The sequence below is a fragment of the Podarcis gaigeae genome (genome assembly GCF_964106915.1).
Source record: "Podarcis gaigeae genome assembly, chromosome: 10".
In the NCBI taxonomy this organism is placed as follows: Eukaryota; Metazoa; Chordata; class Lepidosauria; order Squamata; family Lacertidae; genus Podarcis; species Podarcis gaigeae.
This window is the reverse complement of record NC_139686.1, coordinates 1,893,337-1,918,077: the sequence shown is the minus strand read 5'-3', so window position 1 is coordinate 1,918,077 and position 24,741 is coordinate 1,893,337. Positions and strand designations below refer to the sequence as shown.

Below are 24,741 nucleotides of genomic sequence, written 5' to 3'. Positions count from 1 at the left end.
AGGAATCCCATCAGCTTTTGCCAGAAGTTGGAGATGAACTGGCGCCCCCGGTCGGACAAAATAGACCGTGGTAGGCCGTGCACCTTGAACACGTGGTCTATGAACATCTTAGCGGTCTGCTCGGCCGTGGCCACCTTAGCGCACGGAATGAAGTGGGCCATCTTGGTGAACAGGTCCACTACCACGAGCACTGCCGTCTTGCCCCTTGAGCTGGGTAGATCTGTGACAAAGTCCAGGGCTACCCTCTCCCACGGTACGAACGGTGTCTGTAGCGGTTCCAACAGGCCCGCCGGCGGCTGGTGCACAGGCTTAGCCCTTTGGCAGGTGTCGCACCTATTGACATAGTCCGCGACATCCCCCCGCATCTTAGGCCACCAAAAGTCTCTGGCTACTAAGTCCACCGTCTTCTCCTTGCCGAAGTGCCCCGCGCTGGGCGCGTCGTGCAGCTGTTGCAGGACCTTCGCGCGGAGGCTGTCTCCTGGTACGTAGAGGACTCCCTTGCGTAGGAGCAGGCCATCTCGCACTTGGAATTTGTCGCCCCTCGCCTTGCCACTGCACACCTCCTCCATCTTGGCTCGGGCGAACGAGTCCGTTTGCAGCGCGCGGCGCACCGCGTCCAGGTCCACCGTGGCTGACGCGCATGCCCACGTCTTAACGCTAGACCGGCTAAGTCCCCTCTGACTCACTGCTCCACCCACACCAGTTTAAGATTCTAGCCCGGCTCCACCTCTTGCGCTGCTCTTTCCTGCGTTGGGTCCTTCTGCCCTCTGGGGTTCCCTCCTTCCTGGACTCCTCTGACGCGGAGCCTCCTGAGTCTTGCCCCTCCCTCCGGCGGGCTTTAGGACCTGGCTCCCTTCCCGGGCTCCCCGCTGTGCCGCGCTCCTGTACATTTGAACTTGGCGCGCGCGCCCAGCCGGTGACTTTCCTTCTGACCGTTTCCCCGCTTCCTGATGTGGGTGTTGCCAAACCTGACTCCTCTCCTCCCTCTGGTGGTGAGGACACTGGTCCCGACTCCTGGGACTCCCCCTCCCCACTGCGCTCTGGTGGAGACGCTGGCCCTGATCTCCAGCTGCTGTTCAGAGACTCCCCGCTGGCCCCTCCCTCTTGAGGTTTCTCCCTTGGAATCTCCCTTGCTCTGGCCACCGGCGCTCCCTTCTGTGAGTCCTCCGATTCGCTAGAGAGGCTTGTGGAATAACTCTGGCCACTGTCACTGCCTGCGCCCCCCTCGTACTCCTCCTCCTCACTCTCCATTTGCTCCCCCTCCTGTGTCTCTCCTTCTGAACCCCTGACAGTTATATATGAAAGTGTTACTGAAGTAAATCTCCCAAATACAACAGCAGCAAGTTGAGCTAAGCACTTTAATTCTGAGAACAGCAGCCTATCAGACTGATCAATAATTGCTACAGAGATGCTAAGAGATCCAACTCTGGAAGCAAAATGCACATGCTGGATGCATGAACGCTGCAAAGATACAGTGTGTGTGTGTGTGTGTGTGTGTGAGAGAGAGAGAGAGAGAGAGAGAGAGAGAGAGAGAGAAATGCAAATTCTTTGTTCAAATCAGCAAACAGGTATTTAGTGCCCCCCTAGTGTTCTACAGAGTGTTGTCATAACTGCTCAGAGGTCTTACAACAGTGGTGGCCAAACTTGGCCTTCCAGCAGTTTTGGGACTACAGCTCCCATCATCCCTAGCTAACAGGACCAGTTGTCAGGGATGATGGGAATTGTAGTCCCAAAACAGCTGGAGGGCCAAGTCTGGCCACCACTGTCTTACAACAAGAATAGCTTAAGGGGTCGGTTCAGGGTATTCCATTCAGTGTTTCCCCAGTACAGCATTACTTCTGCCCCCTAAGACCAAATCTCCTCCAGTGATGTCTGGATCAACAATTGCTCCTACTGCAAAGGATAGTAAGGTAAAGGTAAAGGTACCCCTGCCCGTACGGGCCAGTCTTGACAGACTCTGGGGTTGTGCGCCCATCTCACTCAAGAGGCCGGGGGCCAGCGCTGTCCGGAGACACTTCCGGGTCACGTGGCCAGCGTGACAAAGCTGCATCTGGCGAGCCAGAGCCGCACACGGAAACGCCGTTTACCTTCCCGCTGGTAAGCGGTCCCTATTTATCTACTTGCACCCGGAGGTGCTTTCGAACTGCTAGGTTGGCAGGCGCTGGGACCGAGCAGCGGGAGCACACCCCGCCGCAGGGATTCGAACCGCTGACCTTTCGATCGGCAAGTCCTAGGTGCTGAGACTTTAACCCACAGCGCCACCTGCGTCCCGCAAAGGATAGTAGTTAGCATCAAAAGGGGAGAGCTCTCTCTGCGTGTGTCTCTGTGCAGAGTAACCTAACCACTTGAGCAACTGCACCTTCTGATTGGAAAGCCCTGCCCCTAAGAACTTGTGTGGGGCTTTTTGTCTTGATTGTTTCATAAAGAAGGAAAGATTCCACATCACCAACACAGCTTTTGCCCACTCTCTCTTCCTTCCTGGTTCTCTTCTCAGAGTTGACCTTGATGCAGTCCATGGAAGGCAGCAATCAGACACTGGTGGTGACCGAACTCATCTTCTTGGGTTTCTCTGGGGTCCACAAGGGACAGTCCTTCCTCTTCCTGCTCTTCCTGGCCATCTACCTCTTCACCCTGCTGGGAAATGGGGTGATCTTCACACTGATCCAGCTAGATTCCCGCCTCCACAGCCCCATGTACTTTTTCCTCAGCCATTTAGCTTTCATAGATATCTGCTACTCGTCTGTCACCATTCCCAAGATCCTGGTGAACTTCTTGCACCAGAGACACACCATTTCCTACAACCAGTGCATGGCCCAGATGTTCTTCCTGATGATATTTTCTGCAACCGAGTGCGCCCTGCTGGCTGTCATGGCCTATGACCGCTATGCCGCCATTTGTCAACCCTTGCGCTATGCTCAACTGATGAGCAGAAGAGTTTGTGTCCCTCTGGCTACTGCTTCTTGGACCTGTGGCCTCCTGGCCTCCACCATTCACACCGTGCTCTCCACCAACCTGGCCTTCTGTGGGGCCAACCAGATCCACCACATCTTCTGCGATGTCCCTCCTCTTCTGCAAATCGCCTGCAGCAACACCTACGTCAATGAGATGGCCCTTCATGTAGCAAGTGTGTTTGTCAGCCTGGGGACTTTCCTCCTGGTGGTCATCTCCTATATCTTCATTCTGTCAGCCATCCTTCGGATCCGCTCAAACACTGGCAGGCGAAAAGCCTTCTCCACTTGCGCCGCCCACATAGTTGTGGTCATCATCTATTTTGGGATGGCCAACGTGAACTACAACCGCCCGAGCGCAGGCTACTCCTTGGAAGTGGACACCCTGATCTCCACTCTCTATTGTATCATCATCCCCATGTTGAATCCTGTCATCTACAGCCTCCGCAACAAGGAGGTGAAGGAAGCTCTGAGGAAGGTTCTGGGGGGCTTGAAGAAGGGCTCTGATCTTCCTCACTAACAATGTCTCCTGCCTTTGGAGAAATTTCCCTTGGGGGTCAAAGTACAGTGGCTAACACCCAGTGGCATAGCGTGGGTTGTCAGCAGCCGGGGCAAGGCAAGTAATTTGCACCCCCTAACCCGTGGATTTGCGCCCCCAAACCCATGGATTTGCGCCTCCTAATTCTAACCCCCAGATGTTGTGCCCGGTGCGGCCCAGCCCCCCTGCACCCCCCCACGCTACGCCACTGCTAACACCATATTCCCATTGGTTAGACTTAATTCAGCAATACATTACTAGACAGATTCCAAATAATTAGGTCATGGTTCTGCACTGGGTCTTGTGTCCAACACCTAGTTCAGCAACTGCATCGTCTCCCAGTCTGAAGAGCTGCTTAGCTGCCAGATTCAACATGGCGCACTGTCACAAGGGGAGCCAGCCTCAAAGCTCAGACTGTCCCCCAATCCTTTAACGTTTGTTCTTGTTGTGTTCTCCTGTTTCTGTTTAGCCCCTTGAGAACAATATGGGAAATATTTCAATTTTTCACTATTAAGTTCAGATCTCCTTGTTTCCACGTTAGTTTGTGTAGTTGTTGTTTTTCAATCTTCTTGAAAAATCGCTAGTATCTTAGTGCAAAGTAATTTTGAATGTGATTTTGTTTCATATACACTGTCTCCCAACACGATTCCATGTAAAATATTCTATGAACTGTCCTCAGACCTTCAGGTGTATGGCAGTATATAAATTCAACAGCAGCAGCAGCAGCAACAATAAATACACCTTTTCTCCTATTTAATCATTTAGTCGTGTCCGACTCTTTGTGACCCCGTGGACCGGAGCATGCCAGATTTTGTCCAGATTTTGCAGCAACAACAACAATAATAATAATAGTAGTAGTAATAGTAATAGTAATAGTAATAGTAATATGCCTCATGTCTTCCACTGCCTCCCGCAGTTTGGTCAGACTCATGTTTGTAGCTTCGAGAACACTGTCCAACCATCTCATCCTCTGTCATCCCCTTCTGCTTGGGCCCTCCATCTTTCCCAACATCAGGGTCTTTTCCAGGGAGTCTTCTCTTCTCATGAGGTGGCCAAAGTATTGGAGCCTCAGCTTCAGGATCTGTCCTTCCAGTGAACACTCAGGGCTAATTTTCTTCAGAATGGAGAGGTTTGATCTTCTTGCAGTCCATGGGACTCTCAAGAGTCTCCTCCAGCACCAGAATTCAAAAGCATCAATTCTTCGGCGATCAGCCTTCTTTAAGGTCCAGCTCTCACTTCCATACATCACTACTGGGAAAACCGGAGCTTGAACTATACAGACCTTTGTCAGCAAGGTGGTGTCTCTGCTTTTTAAGATGCTGTCTAGGTTTTCTGTCTAGACCTTTTCTCCTACTTCATGCATTTTTATACACATTAATTGACTGCATTTACTGTGTTTTTCATATTTTGTTGGGAGCTGCCCAAATTGGCTGGGGCAACCCAGTTAGGTAGGTGGCATATTATTATTATTATTATTATTATTATTATTATTATTATTATTATTATTATTATTATTATTGCAAAATCTGGACAAGTGCAAATTTCAAAGCCTGTGTTCCAGAAAGTGTGAATTAGATAGGATCACCTTAATTGCAAACTGAATTGTCCCTAAGGGCCTCGTTTGAACACGGCTGTTTGCAACCCCCTTGGGCTCCACCCCATACCCTTGATGCCAGTGTTTTCTGCCAGGAAAAAGGAAGCCCAGGGCAAGAGGGGAGATTATTTTTTCCCCCTGGACTCCTTGATCTTCATTCCTTGTGATGCAAATGCATGTTCTCCAGGGGCTCCTCAAACAATAAAAGCCATATTACCTTCCAGACTGGGGCCCACAGGATACAGGCAGGACACTGGGTCAGTTTTAAGGTATGTGGGGATGCATGAAGGATGGTGTGTTGGGTCAGGAGGAAATGGAGACCTTTCTTTGGGCAGAAAATGAGTGACAGCCAGGTGTGTCTCTCGTTCTGACAGGAGGAAAGGTAGGGATCCTGCAACCCACCCATCCTCTTCATTCCCCTCACCTTCTCTGGCCGTAGAATCCTCCTGCCTGGCTCTCCTCACCAGCTCACCTGGAAGGAGCATCAGCATCCGAAACTGTCTCCTCACCTGTCCCAGAGCAGCAGCTGTCATAGCCGTCATCCAAATTCATTCGGCAGGAAGATGCCAGGTGAGGAGCAGAGAAATGAAGGGAGCCACAAAGTAACCTCCAAACTTAGGAAATTCTTTATTTGCCATTGGGGTGATTGGGGAGGAATCACTCGTCTGTCTGCACCAGTTCGTTTAAATCCAGGCAAACTCCTTATCTGCTGCTATGTAATACTGTTCCTGATGTTTAAAACAACTTGAAAAATGAAGAAATAAGCTTAGATTCCTGATGTTCAGCTGACATTCAGGAGAGCAAACCTGTGACATCTTTTTTCCCACAGTGTTAAGCACCTTCCTTGGGTCAGTTTCAGGTTTCTCTCCATTTCTCATTTTTCAACTCCAAAATTCAGATCTATACATTTCCACATCAGTTTGGGAATCTTTTTTCTTTCTTTTTTAATGTCCTCTTGAGAGTCCATCAGCATTTTAGTGCAATGTTCTCCTAATATTCACATTTGATAGCGATTTTGCCCAAGATACACATCTTTGCAAAGCCATTTCCTCTAACAGAATGCCTGTTGGTTTGCTATCTGAACTAAGGTATGTATTTGTGTGCGCACTCAGACCCAGTAGATATAATTCTTGACTGGAGAACTGGGTTGCAAAATTCAGAGAAGAGTGAATTTCGCAGTGTGTCTATTTCTCGGGAGGTTTGCCTTTCAATGCAATCCGAGACTCACGCAGTGCTCATCCCCAGTCCGGAGTGGTTTTATGCATCGACCTTATTCATCGGCTGCAGATTTACAACAGACTCCCCCACCACAAAAAAGTACTGCCAGAGTAAGTGGGCCGATGGCAACAGCAGCTACCGAAGAGACTGGTCCACTGACACCACTGCAGGGCTGTTGCGTTGCACTTGGACAAGGAACGGGGTGTGAGAGGGTTCTCTTGGTCATCCTCCAATTTTGGTCAGTGGTTCCCAAAGGGGGCACTAAGAGGCAAGTGGGCAGCAGAGATGTGCTGTGCTGTGCTGTTGTGATGTGACCAATAGGTCCTTTTAATGTTTTAGTGTTTAGCATAAATGAGACCAATAGTGCACTCTAAGCACAAGTAAATCTCAGACAACCAATATTGGATTTTCTACAGCATTGCTTTATTGATTAACAAACATAACAAGACAGGGAACATGCACTCAAGCACACACACAACCACACACACATCTATACTCACCACTCTTCAACTGGATGGATCAGATCCCGTAAGAGTCGTGGTGGCAGAAGACAGCGCTGTCATATGTCCGGCACACACCTGAGGCTGGAGGGCTTTGATAGTTATACACCTTGTTTATTCATCTGATACATGGCAACTCCTGATGCTTACACAACTCCTTGTTGTTGGCATCTCACATCCTTACTCTTGACGACATCTCATCCTTGTCCTTGGCATCATCTCACAACTCTGAACTTATCTGAATGTTTTGTAAAGGTGTACAGCCCAGTACCAAGCCTCCTTGTGCTGTTCCGTTCCAGCACACTCTGTTTTTGCCCCAACATCAAGATGTTTTCCACATTTCATTAGCGCTTATACAACACAGTTCATGATCAGTTCACTGACAGTTCAAAGACATCGCTTCCATTTTGTGGCGTGTTTAGCCATCTTTTTGGCCAATGCAAACCATACCATTCACTACAGGTGCAAAGGACTATTAGACTATGGGAAGCTGGTATCACTGGTTCAAGTTTGTCAATTAAATTTATTAAACTAGATAGTTTTAAATGGGTTTTGAATAAACATGCAAGTAGTTGTCACTGTTTCAAATCTTATTGCATTATTATCTTCTCTAGCAAATCGTGCAAAGTCCCATTCTGAACAATGCTTTCAATAGGGTAGGATAAACTAGGAACGAGTTTATGGAACCAAGGGGGTACTAGCCCCAAAATACTTTGGGAACCACTGATCTAGGTTCAGGCCATGTGGTGTTTCTGTGCCCAGTGTGTACATTCAGAAGATCGATGACAGTTGTGGAGTCATTCTTGTATACCGTGATTTTGTTCTATATGGAGGTGTTTCTGGAGTGAATCTTTTGAAACTCCCAATTTCTACTACTACAAAAAAAAGCGGAACAAGCTCTTGCTAAGTACCGGTACTTTAATTCTGAGAATCATAGCCTATCGGACTGCTACAGAAATGCTAACAGATCCAAAAATGGTAACAGAAAGAGAGAACCTTTGTATGTAAACACAGGACACCTGAGCCCTGCATTGCATCAGCCAGGAGGTTCAAGCAGCAAAAAGGATTTGGTGCCCACCCAATGCTGTACAGAGGGAGGTCATCATTGCCCAGGGCTTATGACAAAAATGGTAAACCAAAGACTTGAGAGAACTGTTATTCCCCGCCCCCTACCCAAGGACCAGACCTCCTCCAAGGTTACCCTGACCACCAATTGCTCTTACTGCCAAGGTTAGTTGATAGAATCTAAAATGCAGGGTGGGAGTGGGGAGCAGAGTTGCCCAACCATCTTGGGAGCTACCCTTTCTGACTGGGAAGCCCAGAACCTAAGAGCTGGGCTGGGGCTCTTGGTCTTGGCTGCTCCACAAAGAAGGAAAGATTCCACCTGCATGTATTCATGAATCCTGGTTTTGCCCCCATTCATCTCACTTCCTTCTTGGTTCTCCTCTCAGAGCTGACCATGATGGAGAGAAGCAGCAATCAGACGCTACTTGTGGCTGAATTCATCTTCCTGGGTTTCTCTGGGGTCCACAAAGGTCAGATCTTCTTCTTCCTCCTCTTTCTGACCATCTACCTCATCACCCTGGTGGGAAACTCCATGATTTTCACTCTCATCCAACTGGATTCACGCCTCCACAGTCCCATGTACTTTTTCCTCAGCCATTTATCCTGCTTGGACGTCTGCTACTCGTCCGTCACTGTCCCCAAGATCCTGGTAAACTTCTTGCGCCAGAGACACACAATTTCTTACAACCAGTGCATGGCCCAGATGTTCTTCCTGATGACTTTTGCGGGGTCCGAGTGTGCCCTGCTGGCCGTCATGGCCTACGACCGCTATGCTGCCATTTGTCAACCCTTGCGCTATGCTCACCTGATGAGCAGAAGAGTGTGTGTCCCTCTGGCCACGGCTACTTGGATCTGGGGCCTCTTGGACTCTGCCATTCATACCGCGCTCTCCACCAATCTGGCCTTCTGTGGGGCCAACCAGATCCACCACATCTTCTGCGATGTCCCTCCTCTTCTGCAAATCGCCTGCAGTGATACCTATGTCAACGAGATGGCTCTTCACATAGCGAACGTTTTTATGGGCATGGCGCCTTTCCTCCTGGTGGTCATCTCCTATATCTTCATTCTGTCGGCCATCCTTCGGATCCGCTCTAACACCGGCAGGCACAAGGCCTTCTCCACTTGCGCTGCCCACCTAGTTGTGGTCATCATCTATTTTGGGATGGCCGATGTGAACTACAACCGCCCGAGCGCAGGCTACTCCTTGGAAGTGGACACCCTGATCTCCACTCTCTATTGTATCATCATCCCCATGTTGAATCCTGTCATCTACAGCCTCCGCAACAAGGAGGTGAAGGAAGCTCTGAGGAAGGTTCTGGGGGGCTTGAAGAAGGGCTTTGGTTTCCCTCACTAACAGGGATTCCTCTTGGGCCTAGCTCCCCTGGGGAAATTCCCCTTTGCGAGTTCAAGCACGGAGGCTCACACCACAAACGATCCGACTTTACTTAGCAGTGCATCACTGGCCAGAGTCTGTACTAAAATCCCAAAGGAGCAGAAAAGACTTTTTATGTATGCAACGTCTGCTGCACGGATGCTATTAGCCCAGATATGGAAAGAAGTTATAGTCCCTACCAGAGTAGAATGGCAAACTAAGCTGTTGGAGTACACCAAAATGGCAAAACTGACCAGAAGGCTCAAGAACCAAGAAGATGAAAACTTCAAGATAGAATTGGCGAAATTTATAATTTATTTAGGAGACCACTGTAAGCAGATGAAAACATTAGCAGGATCCTAATAACACTTGGAATGCAACTAATATTATGGACAATATGGAGAGGTATAAAATAAGGGTGATGAAATAATATGCAGTTGAAAATGTTGACAATAGGACCCATGGAGGGAGTGGTGGGAAGTCTGGAGATTCATAGAAATCTCTAAATATGGATACGTATTTGGTATTGTTATAACTCTACACTTGAAAAATCAAATGAAATTTTTTTCAAAGAGTCTGCAAGAGCATTTCCATACATTATATAGCCAAATGTACGCCATCTTTGTTGTTTAGTCTCTACCCAACTGCTCTCTACCACCCTGGCACTTAGCCATCTCTCATCCAGCCACAGCCCATGAAATACAACTTTCTCAACCCATTGTTGTTGTTTTTTACTGTACATATCAGAACCCACCCACCCCCAGCACACTTAACAAACTACAGGATTCCTTGAGGCAAACCATGCACTTTAAACATATGGTGTGTCTGTAAACTTTGATTTGATTCTTTGGCTTGGCTTTTATGATGAGGTGGTGATGATGATGATCATTATTTATTCCCTGCCCATCTGACTGGGTCACCCCAGATCTCCTTTCTGGCCCTGAGACCCCAGGGGGAGGCATGGTGAACAATGTGTGTGTGTGTGTGTGTGTGTGTGTGTTTAACGGAGTCAGAAAAGTTGCCTTCCTACAGGCTAACAGGTCTTCCTGGAAGCCTGTCGCACATGAACAATGCCCTAGAATTAAAGGAGGTTTTAGGGCCACCCAAAAGCAAAATGTGCATCTGCCCACAGCCAGGTAGGGATCGTGAGACCTTCGGAAATGAGCGTAATGGAAGCTTCGCAAGTGACTCTTCATTTTTAATAGCTGAGGGATCAATGTGGGTGAGTATTCTTAGGAACCCTGAGGACTCTTTTGAAAGCACGCACTTAATTCTGCTTTGTGGCAAATTCTGAAGCCTGTACCCGCCGAAATGGAGAGGCGCCAACTCAGAGCACCTCCTCCCCCAACCTCGTGCCCTCCAGATGCTCTGAACTACAACTCCCATTAGCCCCAACTATCACAGCCACACGGGGCTGATGGAACTGTAGTCCAAAATGACTGCAGAGCAACAGAAGGCTGACATATTCTATCCACCACATGCAAGAGTTTTGAATTAATATAAATGACTTTATTCTATTTTTTTATCCTTTTATGCACATTGCATATGATGTGTCATGCATGTTTTTTCCCCTGGTAGAGCATTGCAAGATGAGCAACACAAAAAGATAAGAAGGGCTTCCCCTCCACCTACGTTACAAAGCGTGTGTGTCTGTGCGATCACACGCACACAATATCCGGATGCAGGTAGGTAGCCGTGTTGGTCTGATGCAGTTGAAATAAAAAATTAAAAAAATTGTCCAGTAGCACCTTAGAGACCAACTAAGTTTGTTCTGGGTATAAGCTTTCGTGTGCATACAGACTTCTTCAGATACCTGAAGGTTAGCTTGGCAGAACTGGCACTGCTACTGGTATCGCATGATACCCATTTATATATCTTTGGAACTCCCCGCCTATTGATCTCAGGCAGGTGCTTTCACTGTATGCCTGCTAAAAACTGTTTAGACAAGCCTACCCCTTTGCTTAGAAAGTTGGTGTGAGCTTTAACCTGTTTTTAGTCTATGCTTATCTCGAGTGTCTGGAATTATTGCTGACAACTGATAAGTTTAGTATCCTTTTTTGCAAACCGCTCTGAGGTTTTCTGACAATCAAGTGGTGTGTACATTTAATGAAATTTTTAAAAAGACCCCACTCCTCCTGCCCCTGCCTTTCCGAATCCTAGGGAACCCTCCCCCAAATATAATATAGCCACTTACCTCCTCTTCTCAACAACCTCTCCATGACAATTGTATCTGAAGAAGTGTGCATGCACAGAAAAGCTTATACCCAGAACAAACTTAGTTGGTCTCTGAGGTGCTACTGGACGATTTTTTGATTTTTTAACACAATATCCGGTGATGCAGCACCTGAGGTTGCCCAGAGGAAGGCAGCTGAGCTTGCCTCTCCAGCCCTTGAACTTCACTGGCTCCTTCCCAGAATTTTCAAACTTCCAGCTGCGTTTTTTCATGTGTGCATCATTGCATTGCTTTGAGCGATCTAGCGGTGGGGTTTCCTTTGCTAGAGGTTTCCAAGAAGAGCTATGATTCCTGCACTGCAAGGGGTTCGACTAGATGACCGCAGGGTCCCTTGCAACTCTACAGTCCTGTGATTTGGTGGAGAGCTGAATTAGGCAGCTGCGGTTCCCCCAGAAAGAAAGAACAGGAAGCATCAAGCCTGAGCAAATTCGGAAAATGCACTTGGAAGGAAAAGCACATACTGTATTTTTCGCTCTATAAGACGCACCAGACCACAAGATGCACCAAGTTTTTGGAGGAGGAAAACGAAGAAAAAAAATATTCTGAGTCTCAGAAGCCAGAACAGCAAGAGGGATCGCTGCGCAGCGAAAGCAGCAATCCCTCTTGCTGTTCTGGCTTCTGGGATAACTGCGCAGCCTGCATTCGCTCCATAAGACGCACACACATCTCCCCTTGCTTTTTAGGAGGGAAAAAGTGAGTCTTATAGATCAAAAAATACGGTATATATTTCAATGAATAGGGAGATTCTTGCAAGGGGAAAGCCACGCTCTTCTCCACTCCGGGGCTGGATTGGAGCCTATTGGTGTGAAACAGAAGGACGCTGGGGTGGGGGCACAGTGGGGCTGGGGCACGCAGCGTTTCCACATTACAACGGAGAACTTCAAGGCAGCAGCTCCACGTAGTTGGCTGGGAACAGGCCATGCCTGCCTTGGCAGGATCCGCGCCACCAGCCCTCATCCACTTGCTCGATGTCCGTGATGGTGTCTCCAGGGTCGAAGGAAATCTCATCGTCCCCATCTGACAAAAAAGGGGAAGAGAAAAAGAGGATGGGTCAGTCAGCTGGGATTCCCTCCTCTCCAGAGCAGAAGGGTTACAGAAGTGTAAAAGCAATGATTCTTCAACATCAACTTCATTGGACTGGTCGTGTTGTGCAAATGCCTGATGATCGTCTTCCAAAGCAACTACTCTATTCTGAACTTTAAAATGGAAAGCGTAATGCTGGTGGTCAACAAAATAAGTTTAAAGACTCTCTCAAGGCAAATATTTAAAAATGTAGTATAAATACCCACAATTGGGAAACAGGGGCCTGCGAGTGCTGGTGACTGGGAGCAGCTGACAATACCACATAACACCAATCCTGAAAGACCTACATTGGCTCCCAGTACGTTTCCGAGCACAATTCAAAGTGTTGGTGCTGACCTTTAAAGCCCTAAATGGCCTCGGACCAGTATACCTGAAGGAGCATCTCCACCCCCATCATTCTGCCCGGACACTGAGGTCCAGCGCCGAGGGCCTTCTGGCGGTTCCCTCATTGTGAGTAGCCAAGTTACAGGGAACCAGGCAGAGGGCCTTCTTGGTGGTGGCTCCTGCCCTGTGGAACGCCCTCCCACCAGATGTCAAAGAGAAGAACAACTACCAGACTTTTAGAAACAGATAGGTAGCCGTGTTGGTCTGCCACAGTCAAAACAAAAAAAATTCCTTCCAGTAGCACCTTAAAGACCAACTAAGTCAGTTCTTGGTATGAGCTTTCGTGTGCATGCACACTTCTTCAGATACACTGGAGGAATTTTTTTTGTTCAGACTTTTAGAAGACATCTGAAGGCAGCCCTGTTTAGGGAGGCTTTTAATGTTTGATGTATTGCGGTATTTAAATATTTTGTTGGAAGCTGCCCAGAGTGGCTGGGGAAGCCCAGCCAGATGGGTGGAGTATAAATAAATTATTATTATTATTATTATTATTATTATTATTATTATTATTATTATACAGCCTTTACCAAAGGTGTCATGAGCTTTGAAGACACTCGAACTCAGGACACAAGGGAGAAACGTGCCAAGAGGAAGGCACGCTTGGCAAATCCACACAGTGATCAACTCCTGCCCGGAAACCAATGTCCCCACTGTGGAAGGACGTGTGGATCCAGAATTGGCCTCCTCAGCCACTTACGGACTCACTGTTAAAACTGTGTTTATGGAAGACAATCAAACTCGGCTACGAGGGACCACCAGAGAAGAAGAAGAAGACAGAAGGGGGGTCTTGGTTGTACCAATTGTCTCTCTGTTGTATCAGTCTGGCGCCCCCCCCCCCCCCAGTCTTTCCAAGTACAAAGCCCACCCAGAACCCGTGTAGTTTTGCTCCTGGACATGCACCAAGCTTGCTCTTTGGGGGTCAAGGACCTGCAGGTGCCAACCCATAATATATGCCTGTGATGCATCACTTGACAGCTGCAGCCATTCCTGCATCAGGAAAGTCTGGTTGCAGCAGTTTGTGCCTTGCTTACTTCAAGGCTGGATTACTGCAATGCGCTCCACACGGCGCTTCCTTTGCGCTTGATCCAGGATGCTGCAGCACGATTGCTGAGGGGCGCGAGGCCTTGTCAGAATATAACACCTGCGCTCAGAGTTGCCCATTTGCTATCAGGACAGGTTCGAGGTGTTACTATTAATATATAAAGCCCTTCACAACTTGGGACCAGTTTACCTGCGAGATCACCTTGCCCCACATATGCCCACTTGTGTGGATTGGCAGAACTGGCACTGCTACTGGTATCGCATGATACCCATTTATTTATCTTTGGAACTCCCTGCCTATTGATCTCAGGTAGCTGCCTTCACTGTATGCCTGCTAAAAGCTGTTTAGACGGGCCTACCCCTTTGTTTAGAAAGTTGGTGTGAGTTTTCACCTGTTTTTAGTCTATGGTTATCTCGAATGTCTGGAATTATTGCTGACAACTGATAAGTTTAGTATCCTTTTTTGCAAACCGCTCTGAGGTTTTCTGACAATCAAGTGGTGTGCACATTTTATGGGGGGGGAAGGACCCCACTCGTCCTGTCCCTGCCTTTCTGAACCCTAGGGAACCCTTCCCCAAATATAATATAGCCACTTATCTCCTCTTCTCAACAACCTCTCCATGACAATATTATAGGCAGCTGGACTAGATACGCCCCTGGGGTCCCCTGCAACTCTACCATTCTGTGATTCTATGGTGTCTGCTTTGGGTGATCTATCCAGAACTCCATCCACACCACCCTCACAACCCAAGCCCCAGACGGATGCAAAACATTTGACTGACCTCCCTGGTAATCGTAGAGGGCTCGAGCACACAGCCCTGCCTGGCTCGCTCCTGCAAGGGAAGAAGGTGGGGTAAGTTAACTTGCACCAAGCATGGAAGGACACCCCAGGCACTTACTTGGCCAGGTGCATTCAAAGGCAGCCCTCCATTTGCCCTCCCCTCCACCTCAGCTGCACTGCTATCCTCTAGGTTAGATTATTGCAACATATATTACATGGAGGCGCAGATTGCAGCTATAACAAAGGCGGCATTTTTCCATCTCCGCCAAGCTAAGCAGTTGGCTCCTTTCCTCTCTCGCCCTGACCTAGCCACTGTGATCCACGCAACGGTCACCTCCAGACTAGATTATTGTAACTCGCTCTACGTGGGGCTGCCCTTGAGACTGACCCAGAAACTCCAGCGGGTGCAGAATGCCGCAGCGAGACTCCTTACGGGGTCCTCGCTGTGGGATCACATTCACCCGGTACTATACCAGCTGCACTGGCTCCTGGTGGAGTACAGGATCAGGTTTAAGGTGCTGGTTTTGACCTTTAAAGCCCTATATGGCCTAGGACCCTCGTACCTATGGGACTGCCTCTCCTGGTATGTCCCACAGAGGACCTTACGGTCTGCAAACAAAAACATCTTGGAGGTCCCGGGCCACAGGGAAGTTAGGCTGGCCTCAACCAGAGCCAGGGCTTTTTCGGCCGTGGCCCCGATATGGTGGAACGCTCTGTCCCAAGGGACTAGAGCCTTGCGGGACTTGACATCTTTCCACAGGGCCGGCAAGACAGAGCTGTTCCACCAGGCCTTTGGCCAAGGCACAGTTTGACCCCCTCCTTTGGTAATCCTCACAGAACTCTAGCCCAATGGTTGCCACTAATTTGATTTGAACTGAATTTATAATGAATTGATTTTAGAATTCTGTATTATTTTACTGTTGTTAGCTGCTCTGAGCCTAGCTTTGACTGGGGAGAGCGGGATATAACTAAATTATTATTATTATTATTATTATTATTATTATTATTATTATTAGACTTGCCTCTGAAGACGGTTTGGAAACTTCAGCTGGTGCAGAATTCAGCGGCCACGTTGCTCATCAAGGCAAGGCGGTTTGAGCATCTTACACCAATCCTGGCCCAGCTGCATTGGCTGCCAATTAACTTCCGGGCCCAATTCAAAGTGCTGCTTTTGACCTATAAAGCCTTAAACAGCTTGGGACTGCAATACCTGAAGGAGCGCCTCTTTCCATATGAACCTATCCGGACCCTGAGATCATCTTCTTTCTTTTTCCCCCCTTTTTTATATGCAATCTATTTTATTTCCATTTGAATGCAACACACATCCATTTTACTTTCAAGTGCTAGATCCTTGTTAAGGACAATGCATAATCATAAAAGCACTTTCACGCCTCTCCACTTGCAAGGCAATAAACAGCATGACTAGGGGAAGCCTTTCCAAATAGTGGGTTTGCTGCATGGCATTAATCGATAGCAGTTTCTTATGGGACAAGACTCTTCATTTTGTGTAAGGCAAACAGAGCAAACATTGGGCAAACAGTTTCTTTACCCTTTACAATAGTGCACTTGAATGCCTTAACCCACCATCTGTAGAGGCGGCTTTTGTACTTCATCACTAACTTACTAAAAAGTTGTTATTTCACAAATAACTCTTCTGTCTCCTTCACCTTAAAAGCATCTTAAAATCTTTACAAGCAGAAAAGAGCAAGTATGTATCGTTCACACTTAGTTGAAACATGAACCTTTAAACAGAAGCACTCTGACTCCAACTACAGAAATCAAGCTCATCTCCCTGATAACATCTTCTGAGGCCCTCCTTCATGTGTCTCCTCCTCGAGAGGTCCAGAGATGGCAACACGAGAACAGGGCCTTCTCTGCAGTGGCTCCCCATCTGTGCAATGCTCTCCCCGGGGAGGCTTGCCTGGCGCCTTCATTGCCTATCTTTAGATGCTAGGCAAATAACGTTCTTCTTCAACCAAGCCTTTGAATGATTAATATTCTGCAGCCTTTTGAATGTGTTTGTGGGACAGGTGAGGTTATAGTTTAGTTTTGTTCTTCTTTCTATGATTTAGGCTTTATTCCGTCTTTTTTTCCTTGTTCAACCACCCTGAGATCTTTAGGTGAAGGGCAGCAAGAAAATATCCATGCGAAGAGCCACAGCTCAGCTGCAGAACACCTGCTCTGCATGCAGAAGTCCCACCCCCAGTGCTTTTCCCTGGGGGTATGCAGGGGTACGCATACCCTAAACATTTTGTCAGTCTAAGTTTGGTCTTATTGACGGGCAGTAGTTCATTATGGTAGGAAAAGGACAGGACCCCTAAACATTTTTTTAGTGGGGGAAGCACTGCCCACCCGAATCGGTCCAGCACCGAGGGCCTTCTGGCGGTTCCCTCCCTCCGAGAAGTGAGAGTACAGGGAACCAGGCAGAGGGCCTTCTCGGTGGTGGCGCCCGCCCTGTGGAACTCCCTCCCACCAGATGTTAGGGAGAAAAAGAACTGCATAACTTTTAGAAGACACCTGAAGGCAGCCCTTTTTAGGGAAGTTTTTAATGTCTGATTTTTTTTGTATTTTTGATATTTTGTTGGGAGCTGCCCAGAGTGGCTGGGGAAACCCAGCCAGATGGGCAGGGTACAAATAATTTATTACAGTGGTACCTCCGGTTGCAGACAGGATCCGTTCCAAAGCTCCAGTGAGGTTTTCACAACCGAAAGTGCCTGTTCTGCACATGCGCATAGCGTGGTAGAAACCCAGAAAAATACTTCTGGGAATGTCATGTGCATATCCCAAAGGATACGTAACCAGAGGTGAGTGTGTAAGTAGAGGTAAAGGTAAAGGTAAAGGGACCCCTGACCATTAGGTCCCGTTGTGGCCGACTCTGGGGTTGCGGCGCTAATCTCACTTTATTGTCCGAGGGAGCCGGCGTACAGCTCCTGGGTCATGTGGCCAGCATGACTAAGCCGCTTCTGGCGAACCAGAGCAGCACACGGAAATGCCATTTACCTTCCCACCGGAGTGGTACCTACTTATCTACTTGCACTTTTGTGCTTTCAAACTGCTAGGTTGGCAGGAGCAGGGACTGAGCAACGAGAACTCACCCCGTCACAGGGATTTGAACCATCGACCTTCTGACTGGCAAGCCCTAGGCTCTGTGATTTAACCCACAGCGCCACCCACGTCCCTTGTAAGTAGAGGTACCACTGCATTATTATTATTATTATTGCTAGTAGTAGTAGTAGTAGTAGTATCCCCAATGGCGGCACCCCCAGGTAGGGCTATGAATGCCTTCCTTTCTCTCACCTGCCAAGGGCGCTCCCCCACGGTTGCTGGGAACCTGATCTGGGATCTCCTCGTAATCCTCCTGGTCGGCGTCCAGAGCATTGTCGTAGATGGTTTCGTCCCCATCAAGGCCACCTGGCATCTCCTCGTAGTCCCCACCATCAGCATAATCCTCATCCAAGCTGGGAGGCTCTTGGCGATCCAAGAGTCCCCCGACTTCCTCATAGTCACCGCCATAGTCCTGGCTTTCCGTGTCTGCAGGTGGCGGTGGTGGCGGCACGTAAGATGGCTTGGGTGGCTCTGCAACGCCCTCACCCCAGAGCAGGCTCCGTGGAGGAAGAGCTGGAGGGGGTTCCTCTTCCTCTTCCTCCGCTGGCACTGCCTGGGCATGGGGAATATGGGGAGCAAAATGAGAGCCCTGCCAGCTCAAACTGATTCATCTAAGTTTACAGTCATACCTTGGGTTGACGTAGCTTCGGGATAAGTATTTTCAGGTTGCGCGGTGCGGCAACCCGAAAGTAACGGAGCACGTTATTTCTGGGTTTCGCCACTCGCGCATGCACAGATGCTCTGCATGCAGAAGTCCCACACCCAGTGCTTTTCCCTGGGGGTATGCAGGGGTACGCATACCCTAAACATTTTGTCAGTCTAAGTTTGGTCTTATTGACGGGCAGTAGTTCATTATGAGTAAGAAAATGGCAGGACCGCTAATTTTTTTTTTAGGAAAAAAGCACTGCCCACCCCTATCGTTCAGCCCGGACACGGAAGTCCAGCTCCAAGGGCCTTCTGGCAGTTCCCTCCCTCCGAGAAGTGAGGTTACAGGGAACCAGGCAGAGGGCCTTCTCGGTGGTGGCGCCCACCCTGTGGAACGCGGGTTGCGTTCGCTTCTGGATGTGAACGGGGCTCTGGAATGGATCCTGTTCACATCCAGAGGTACCACTGTATTTTTTAATGATTTTTATTGGTTTTACATATAATCACATTACGTAACATCATACCCTCTTATTTTATCTCTTTGGCTCATCTGATAGTTTACAAAATTAAACTTTGCATCTTTACATTTCATCTCGTTTGCATGTTGCAGTGCTCCATGTGTGTTTATATGTAAATAAAGTAGATTAGCCAAAATGCTGAGTTGCTGAGGTCTGTCATGCAAGGTGCGCAAACTCTGCAGATCCCTAAGTGTGCCGGTGTCGGTTGGCATCAGTCGCTGTGATGTTCAGGCAGAAGAAAGCTTTTGAAGCTCCCGAACGATTGACCAGGAGGGAGAGAACATGCCAATTGGGCAGGTGTCACTGCCAGGGTCCTACTCGAGTGTAGGACGAGCGTCTGACAGGGAGGTCAGTCCACAAGCTGAGAGGAACTGTCCAGCCCCCTTGGCCACTCTACACCTCTTGGGTGGCACCTCTCCATTGGTGTTCCCCAAAGCATCGCCATCTTGGGCACGAGTGAGCCCTTACCTGGTGCTCAGGGGCTGGCGGTGGCACAGGGGGCAAGCCCATGTCCTCTCTGCCCACTTTCATGGGCCCTGGCGAGAGTCTGGGGGCTGCAGCCTTGCTCCTTGGCTCCTCAGTTCTCTGGGTTTCCTGAAAGGATAAATTTATTATTATTATTATTATTATTATTATTATTATTATTATTATTATTATTATTATTATTTTGCTGTATATTCTGCCTTTTTCCCAGAGAGTAGACTCAAGGCAGCTTATACAGATCAGGTCAGATACAAAAAGCTGGAAACATATAAAAGGCAGGAGTTTAAAATGGGATAACAGCTCCGCCCAAGGCATGATGGAGAACAGCAACAACTGGGAAAAGATAGACATAATATTTCACAAGGACAGGAAGAAACAACACGGACAGAATAATTGCCATACACAGGAAGAAAAAGGATATAGTTTGAATGTCCTCGGGTCCACTATTGAACCACTTTGACCTGATATCCCCAGCCAATGTGGACAGACTCCTCTGAGCTGGAAAGCCCACCACCTGTCCTCTTGACCCGTGCCCGTCCTGGCTGATTAGAGCGTGTCCAGATGAGGTGCGGGCCCCCCTAGGGGATATCATCAATTTGTCCCTTGGCACCGGGACATTCCCAGGGGAATTGAAGGAGGCAGTGGTGCGTCCGCCCTTAAAAAAGAATCATTAGATCCTTTAAAGGTAAAGGGTAAAGGGACCCCTGACCATTAGGTCCGGTTGTGACCGATTTGGGTTGTGGCGTTCATCTCACTTTACTGTCCGAGGGAGCCGGTGTACAGCTTCCGGGTCATGTGGCCAGCATGACTAAGCCGCTTCTGGCGAACCAGAGCAGCGCATGAAAATGCCGTTTACCTTCCCGCTGGAGTGGTACCTATTTATCTACTTGCACTTTGACGTGCTTTCGAACTGCTAGGTTGGTAGGAGCAGAGACTAAGCAACGGGAGCTCACCCCATCACGGGGATTCAAACCGCCGACCTTCTGATCGGCAAGTCCTAGGCTCTGTGGTTTAACCCACAGTGCCACCCGTGTTCCAGATCCTCTAGATCCTTTAGATCTATCCAATTACCTTTAGATCCTTTAGATCTATCCAATTCTGGCCTCACCTCCTGCTCCTGCTGCCGCTGTTCCTCCTGCTCCTGCAGCTGCTTCTGGGCTGCCTGGCGCTCCTGCTTCTCCCGGGCCTGGCGACGCGCTCGCTCTTCCTCTGCCCTCTTCCGGTTGTCTTCCTCGGCTGACTTGGCCATGCTCTCGAACCGCTGCCTCAGGTTACCTGCTCCAGCAGAAGCTGGTGACAATGACAAGGGGCAGGGTGAAGACTTGGCAGTGGGGGCCTCCCTCCACCCACCCACTGAATAACACACTTTGTTATAAAACTAACAGCCTCGTACCCAACGCAGCACAGGAATTCAAAGAGACACAAGAAATCAGTGCGGTTTTGAAGTCAGTGCAGCTTCAAGATCAGTGGTTAAAATTAGTTTCGAAAGGTTCAGTCTGCCATCTTGATTCAGAATGGGACTCGGTTTTATCCAAAGGAAGGTGGAAACCTGCTCCTTAATCTCAAGAACCATCATGCAAAATTAGGTTACGATATCTTGGGACACGCAATATCTAGGGACGCGGGTGGCGCTGTGGGTGGCTTCAACTCAAGGCAACTTCCGTTGCAAAGGGCCACAGGAGAGGCAGGTGCCTAGGACTGCAACATGGGCCCATCTAGGGGTTCCAAAAGCGAAGTGCATTGTCTCTTGTAGGAGGCTATACAGTTGTACCAGGGACGCGGGTGGCCCTGTGGGTTAAACCACAGAGCCTAGGACTTGCCGATCAGAAGGTCGGCGGTTCGAATCCCCGCAACAGAGTGAGCTCCCATTGCTTGGTCCCTGCTCCTGCCAACCTAACAGTACGAAAGCACATCAAACTGCAAGTAGATAAATAGGTACCACTCTGGCAGGAAGGTAAACGGCGTTTCCGTGCGCTGCTCTGGTTCGCCAGAAGCGGCTTAGTCATGCTGGCCACATGACCCGGAAGCTGTACGCCGGCTCCCTCGGCCAATAAAGCGAGATGAGTGCTGCAACCCCAGAGTCGGTCACGACTGGACCTAATGGTCAGGGGCCCCTTTACCTTTTTATCTTGGGGGGGGGCATAAATGCACAGTGAACCAACCGACAACGTTCCAAAATACGCAGTTAAGTTTCATCATATGCAGAGGGTTGGTTCTGAGGGTCACGAGCATAGCCAAAATTACCTTTACCTTGGCTGGCAAGTGGGGGGTGTAAGCCCCGTGGGGAACTCCCCCCACAACGTCTCCACTGCCTCCCCTCACTCTTCCACATGTGAGCAACCTGTCGATGGGAGGAGGAGGAGGCAGGCAGGCAGAGAGAGAGAGAGAGATGAAGGCAGAAGAAAAAGGCTGGAATGGATCTAGAATGGAGCTGCAGCCAAGCGGGTATGGCTGAATTCTCTGAAGCAAGATGCATGCATGATGCAACTTGACTTTATAGTGGATTGTGGAGTTGGGGGGACTTGGGGGGCACCTTCTCCAGCCCCCTGGCTCAGTCTAGAGCCCGTAGTGCAGGAGGCACGTAGAGGCACCTACCCTCTATGGATGCTTGCTAAGGCTCTGGTGCAAATAGCTCCCTTTCAGCAACCAGGGGGTCTTGATTCCTGGGGCTTTTCCAACATCACTCAGGGATCATTGTGGGCATCGACTCACTGACCTTGACAGGTTGGCCTAGGAAAAGACTTACCGGCCTCCACAGGCGTTGTCTTCTCGTACGAGGAAGTTGGAGCTTCCATCTCGTTGAAACCAGCAGCGCTCTGCAAAGAGAGGTCCACAGTACACCCAGCTGGCTAGGACAGAGACGCCACAGGTTCCTCACCTCCATGCAGGAGGTCTTTCTGCAAGAGGCTGAGCATCATTCCCTCCCAGAACCAGACTCTGAGAAGGTCAATCATGGGTGCTCACAGGATCTTATCAGCATGGATTATGTGCCCCATAGAGAGCCTTTGGTGGAGGGGCGAGCTCTGCTTACCTTGTCCACCCGGTCCTTCTGCACCCCATAGCGGCCCCCAAATCCCTTGGCATGATCTGCAATGTGGGAAGGGGGGAAAGGGAGGAAATGAATGGCCCTCCAGAAACCAGGCCATAGGAGCCTTTCCGCAAAGGCAAGCCCATCTCCATGATGGGCTCTATACATTTGACAGCCTGTTCCAGGGGCTTAACCCCCTCCCCACCCCACCCCACCCCACATCATTCTCTAAACCGGGAGGCATTCAACACTACCTGTCTGGGACTCATGGGGTTTCAATTCCTCCCTGTGTGACCAGCTCAGGGCAGATTTGTCTTGGCGGTCTTTTTGCACACCGTACTTGCCCCCAAAGCCAACGGCGTAATCTGCAAGGGGGACGAGTGAATTTCAGAAAGATGAAAGAGCTGACCCCATTTTGCTCCGTGGTCTGCCCCACATCAGAAGATCTTGGCTGCTGGATCCATTGTTCTCATGGTGGCCTATCAGGCACCCCAGTTGGGAAGCTCACAAGCAACACCAAGGCACAACAGCATCTGTTTCCCTCACCTGGGATTCAAGGGGTGCCCAAAATAGTGGGATGGGAAGGAAATGTGCATGGGGGGCACTTCATGCCTGTGGTTTGGAGGTTAGCAACCTCTGTTCCCCAACAACTGAGCTATGGATAGTTAACAGAGAATCATAAAATTGTTTTTAATTGCTGTATTGTTTTTAATATTCGGTTGGAAGCCGCCCAGAGTGGCTGGGGAAACCCAGCCATATGGGTGGGGTATAAATAATAAATTTATTATTATTATTATTATTATTATTATTATTATTATTATTACTCAAGGGTCATCTCCAACCCCCTGCAATGCAGGAATCACAGGTAAGGAGGTCCTGACAGATACCTATCCAACCTCTGTTTAAAAACCTCCAAGGTAGGATGATCCACCACCTTTTGAGGGAGAGTCCGTCCCACTGTCAAAAATCTCTTACTGTCAAAAAGTTCTTCCTAATGTTCCACAGAATCTCATTTCTTGTCATTTGAAAGTATTGGTTTGGGAGTCCTCTGGAGCAGCAGAAAACAAGCTTGCTCCATCTTCCATGGGACAACCCTTCAGATCTTTGACTCCCATCTCTCAGCCTCCTCTTTTCCAGGCTAAACATACCCAGCTCCTCCCTCAACCGTTCCTCATCAGGCTGGGTTTCCAGACCCTCAACCATCCTGGTCGCCCTCCTCTGCACATCTTCCAGCTTGCCAATATCCTTCTCCAACACAGGACTCCAGCCTTCCACAGCCAGGTGTCCTCCAGATGTTATTGCACCCCAACTCCCCGTAGCCTGCATGGCCAAGAGCCAGGGGTGATGGAGTTTAGCAATCCCTGGACTTCACCAAGTTGGGGAAGGCTGAACTAAACAACACAGTGAAGGCTCCACCCACATCATTCTCTGAACCAGGAGGCATTCAACACCCACCTGTCTGGGACTCGTGGGGTTTCGATTCCTCTTTGTGCGACCAGCTCAGGGCAGATTTGTCTTGGCGGTCTTTTTGCACACCATACTTGCCCCCAAAGCCAACGGCATAATCTGCAAGGAGGTGAAACCTAGTGAATTTCAGAGAGTTGCAGAGACTGTTGGATATTCTCTCTCTGTGTGTGGGTGAATCATTTGTTCCAGAAACAGAGAAGAAGTTTTAAGAAGCAGTAGAAGGCTGAGATTGTTCAGCCTATGCCAGGACGTTTTCTGTGGGAACTGTTCTTTGGACATGCACAGAGGGTAACAACGGTTCTGTGTAACTTGTCGTAAGTTGTTGTGAGTCTCTTGCTTGCTCCTTGCAGTGAAAGAAGCAGAGAGAGAATCTTGGACTCTTGTTGGACTCTAAGCGTGCCTTGACCACAGCAGTGGTGAATGGCTATATATATTTGCTACCAATATTTGCCTGTCAAGTAAACTTCTACACTTGACTGAATCTTTATGGCATCCATGCACCGGATCCTTTGCCTCAGGCGGCATCTGAACCCAGTCTGGGGCTTGATCCTGAAGAGCCCCAGTCTGCACAGGTTCCCTTGCAGCAAACACCAGCTGAACCGAGTCAGGGGCCTGAGCCTGCCCTGGCTCCAGATGCGGAGATGACCTCATTGCCTTCAGCTGGGCCATCACTTACAGCTGCTCCACTACCGGTTGGGTCAGGAGAGGCCGAGGCGGCCTCTGGGTCTAGTAACCCAC

General features: G+C 49.0%; 3 protein-coding genes across 3 annotated transcripts in view; 2 read left to right on the top strand and 1 right to left on the bottom strand.

Moving 5' to 3' along the window:
- Window positions 1-2,502: 2,502 nt before the first annotated feature.
- LOC310825838 (olfactory receptor 5T7-like) lies at window positions 2,503-3,468 on the top strand (the record flags this gene model as incomplete). The annotated part of the gene is made up of 1 exon (XM_083699660.1): window positions 2,503-3,468. The coding sequence occupies exon 1, from the start codon at window positions 2,506-2,508 to the stop codon at window positions 3,466-3,468; it is 963 nt and encodes a 320-aa protein (XP_083555786.1). The 5' UTR covers window positions 2,503-2,505.
- A 4,426-nt stretch (window positions 3,469-7,894) lies between these two features.
- LOC310826152 (olfactory receptor 5T7-like) lies at window positions 7,895-9,328 on the top strand. Its single transcript, XM_083700835.1, has one exon. It carries the CDS (start codon window positions 8,195-8,197, stop codon window positions 9,215-9,217), a length of 1,023 nt encoding a protein of 340 aa, XP_083556961.1. The 5' UTR covers window positions 7,895-8,194; the 3' UTR covers window positions 9,218-9,328.
- A 199-nt stretch (window positions 9,329-9,527) lies between these two features.
- The window catches only part of GOLGB1 (golgin B1), an 88,290-nt gene continuing 73,076 nt past the window's right edge, over window positions 9,528-24,741 (bottom strand). The window contains exons 28-37 of the mRNA XM_083699696.1: window positions 23,992-24,102; window positions 22,791-22,901; window positions 22,540-22,595; window positions 22,255-22,324; window positions 20,617-20,798; window positions 19,494-19,619; window positions 18,055-18,415; window positions 14,759-14,809; window positions 12,187-12,485; window positions 9,528-11,928 (exon numbers count right to left, since the gene is read on the bottom strand). Coding sequence (XP_083555822.1) covers window positions 12,349-12,485; window positions 14,759-14,809; window positions 18,055-18,415; window positions 19,494-19,619; window positions 20,617-20,798; window positions 22,255-22,324; window positions 22,540-22,595; window positions 22,791-22,901; window positions 23,992-24,102 — 1,205 coding nt within the window. The 3' untranslated portion in view covers window positions 9,528-11,928; window positions 12,187-12,348. The remainder of the gene's footprint in view (window positions 11,929-12,186; window positions 12,486-14,758; window positions 14,810-18,054; window positions 18,416-19,493; window positions 19,620-20,616; window positions 20,799-22,254; window positions 22,325-22,539; window positions 22,596-22,790; window positions 22,902-23,991; window positions 24,103-24,741) is intronic.

Bases quoted from the DNA above. Each gene is read 5' to 3' on its own strand.
- LOC310826152 (XM_083700835.1), top strand. From the start codon at position 8,195: ATGAATCCTGGTTTTGCCCCCATTCATCTCACTTCCTTCTTGGTTCTC.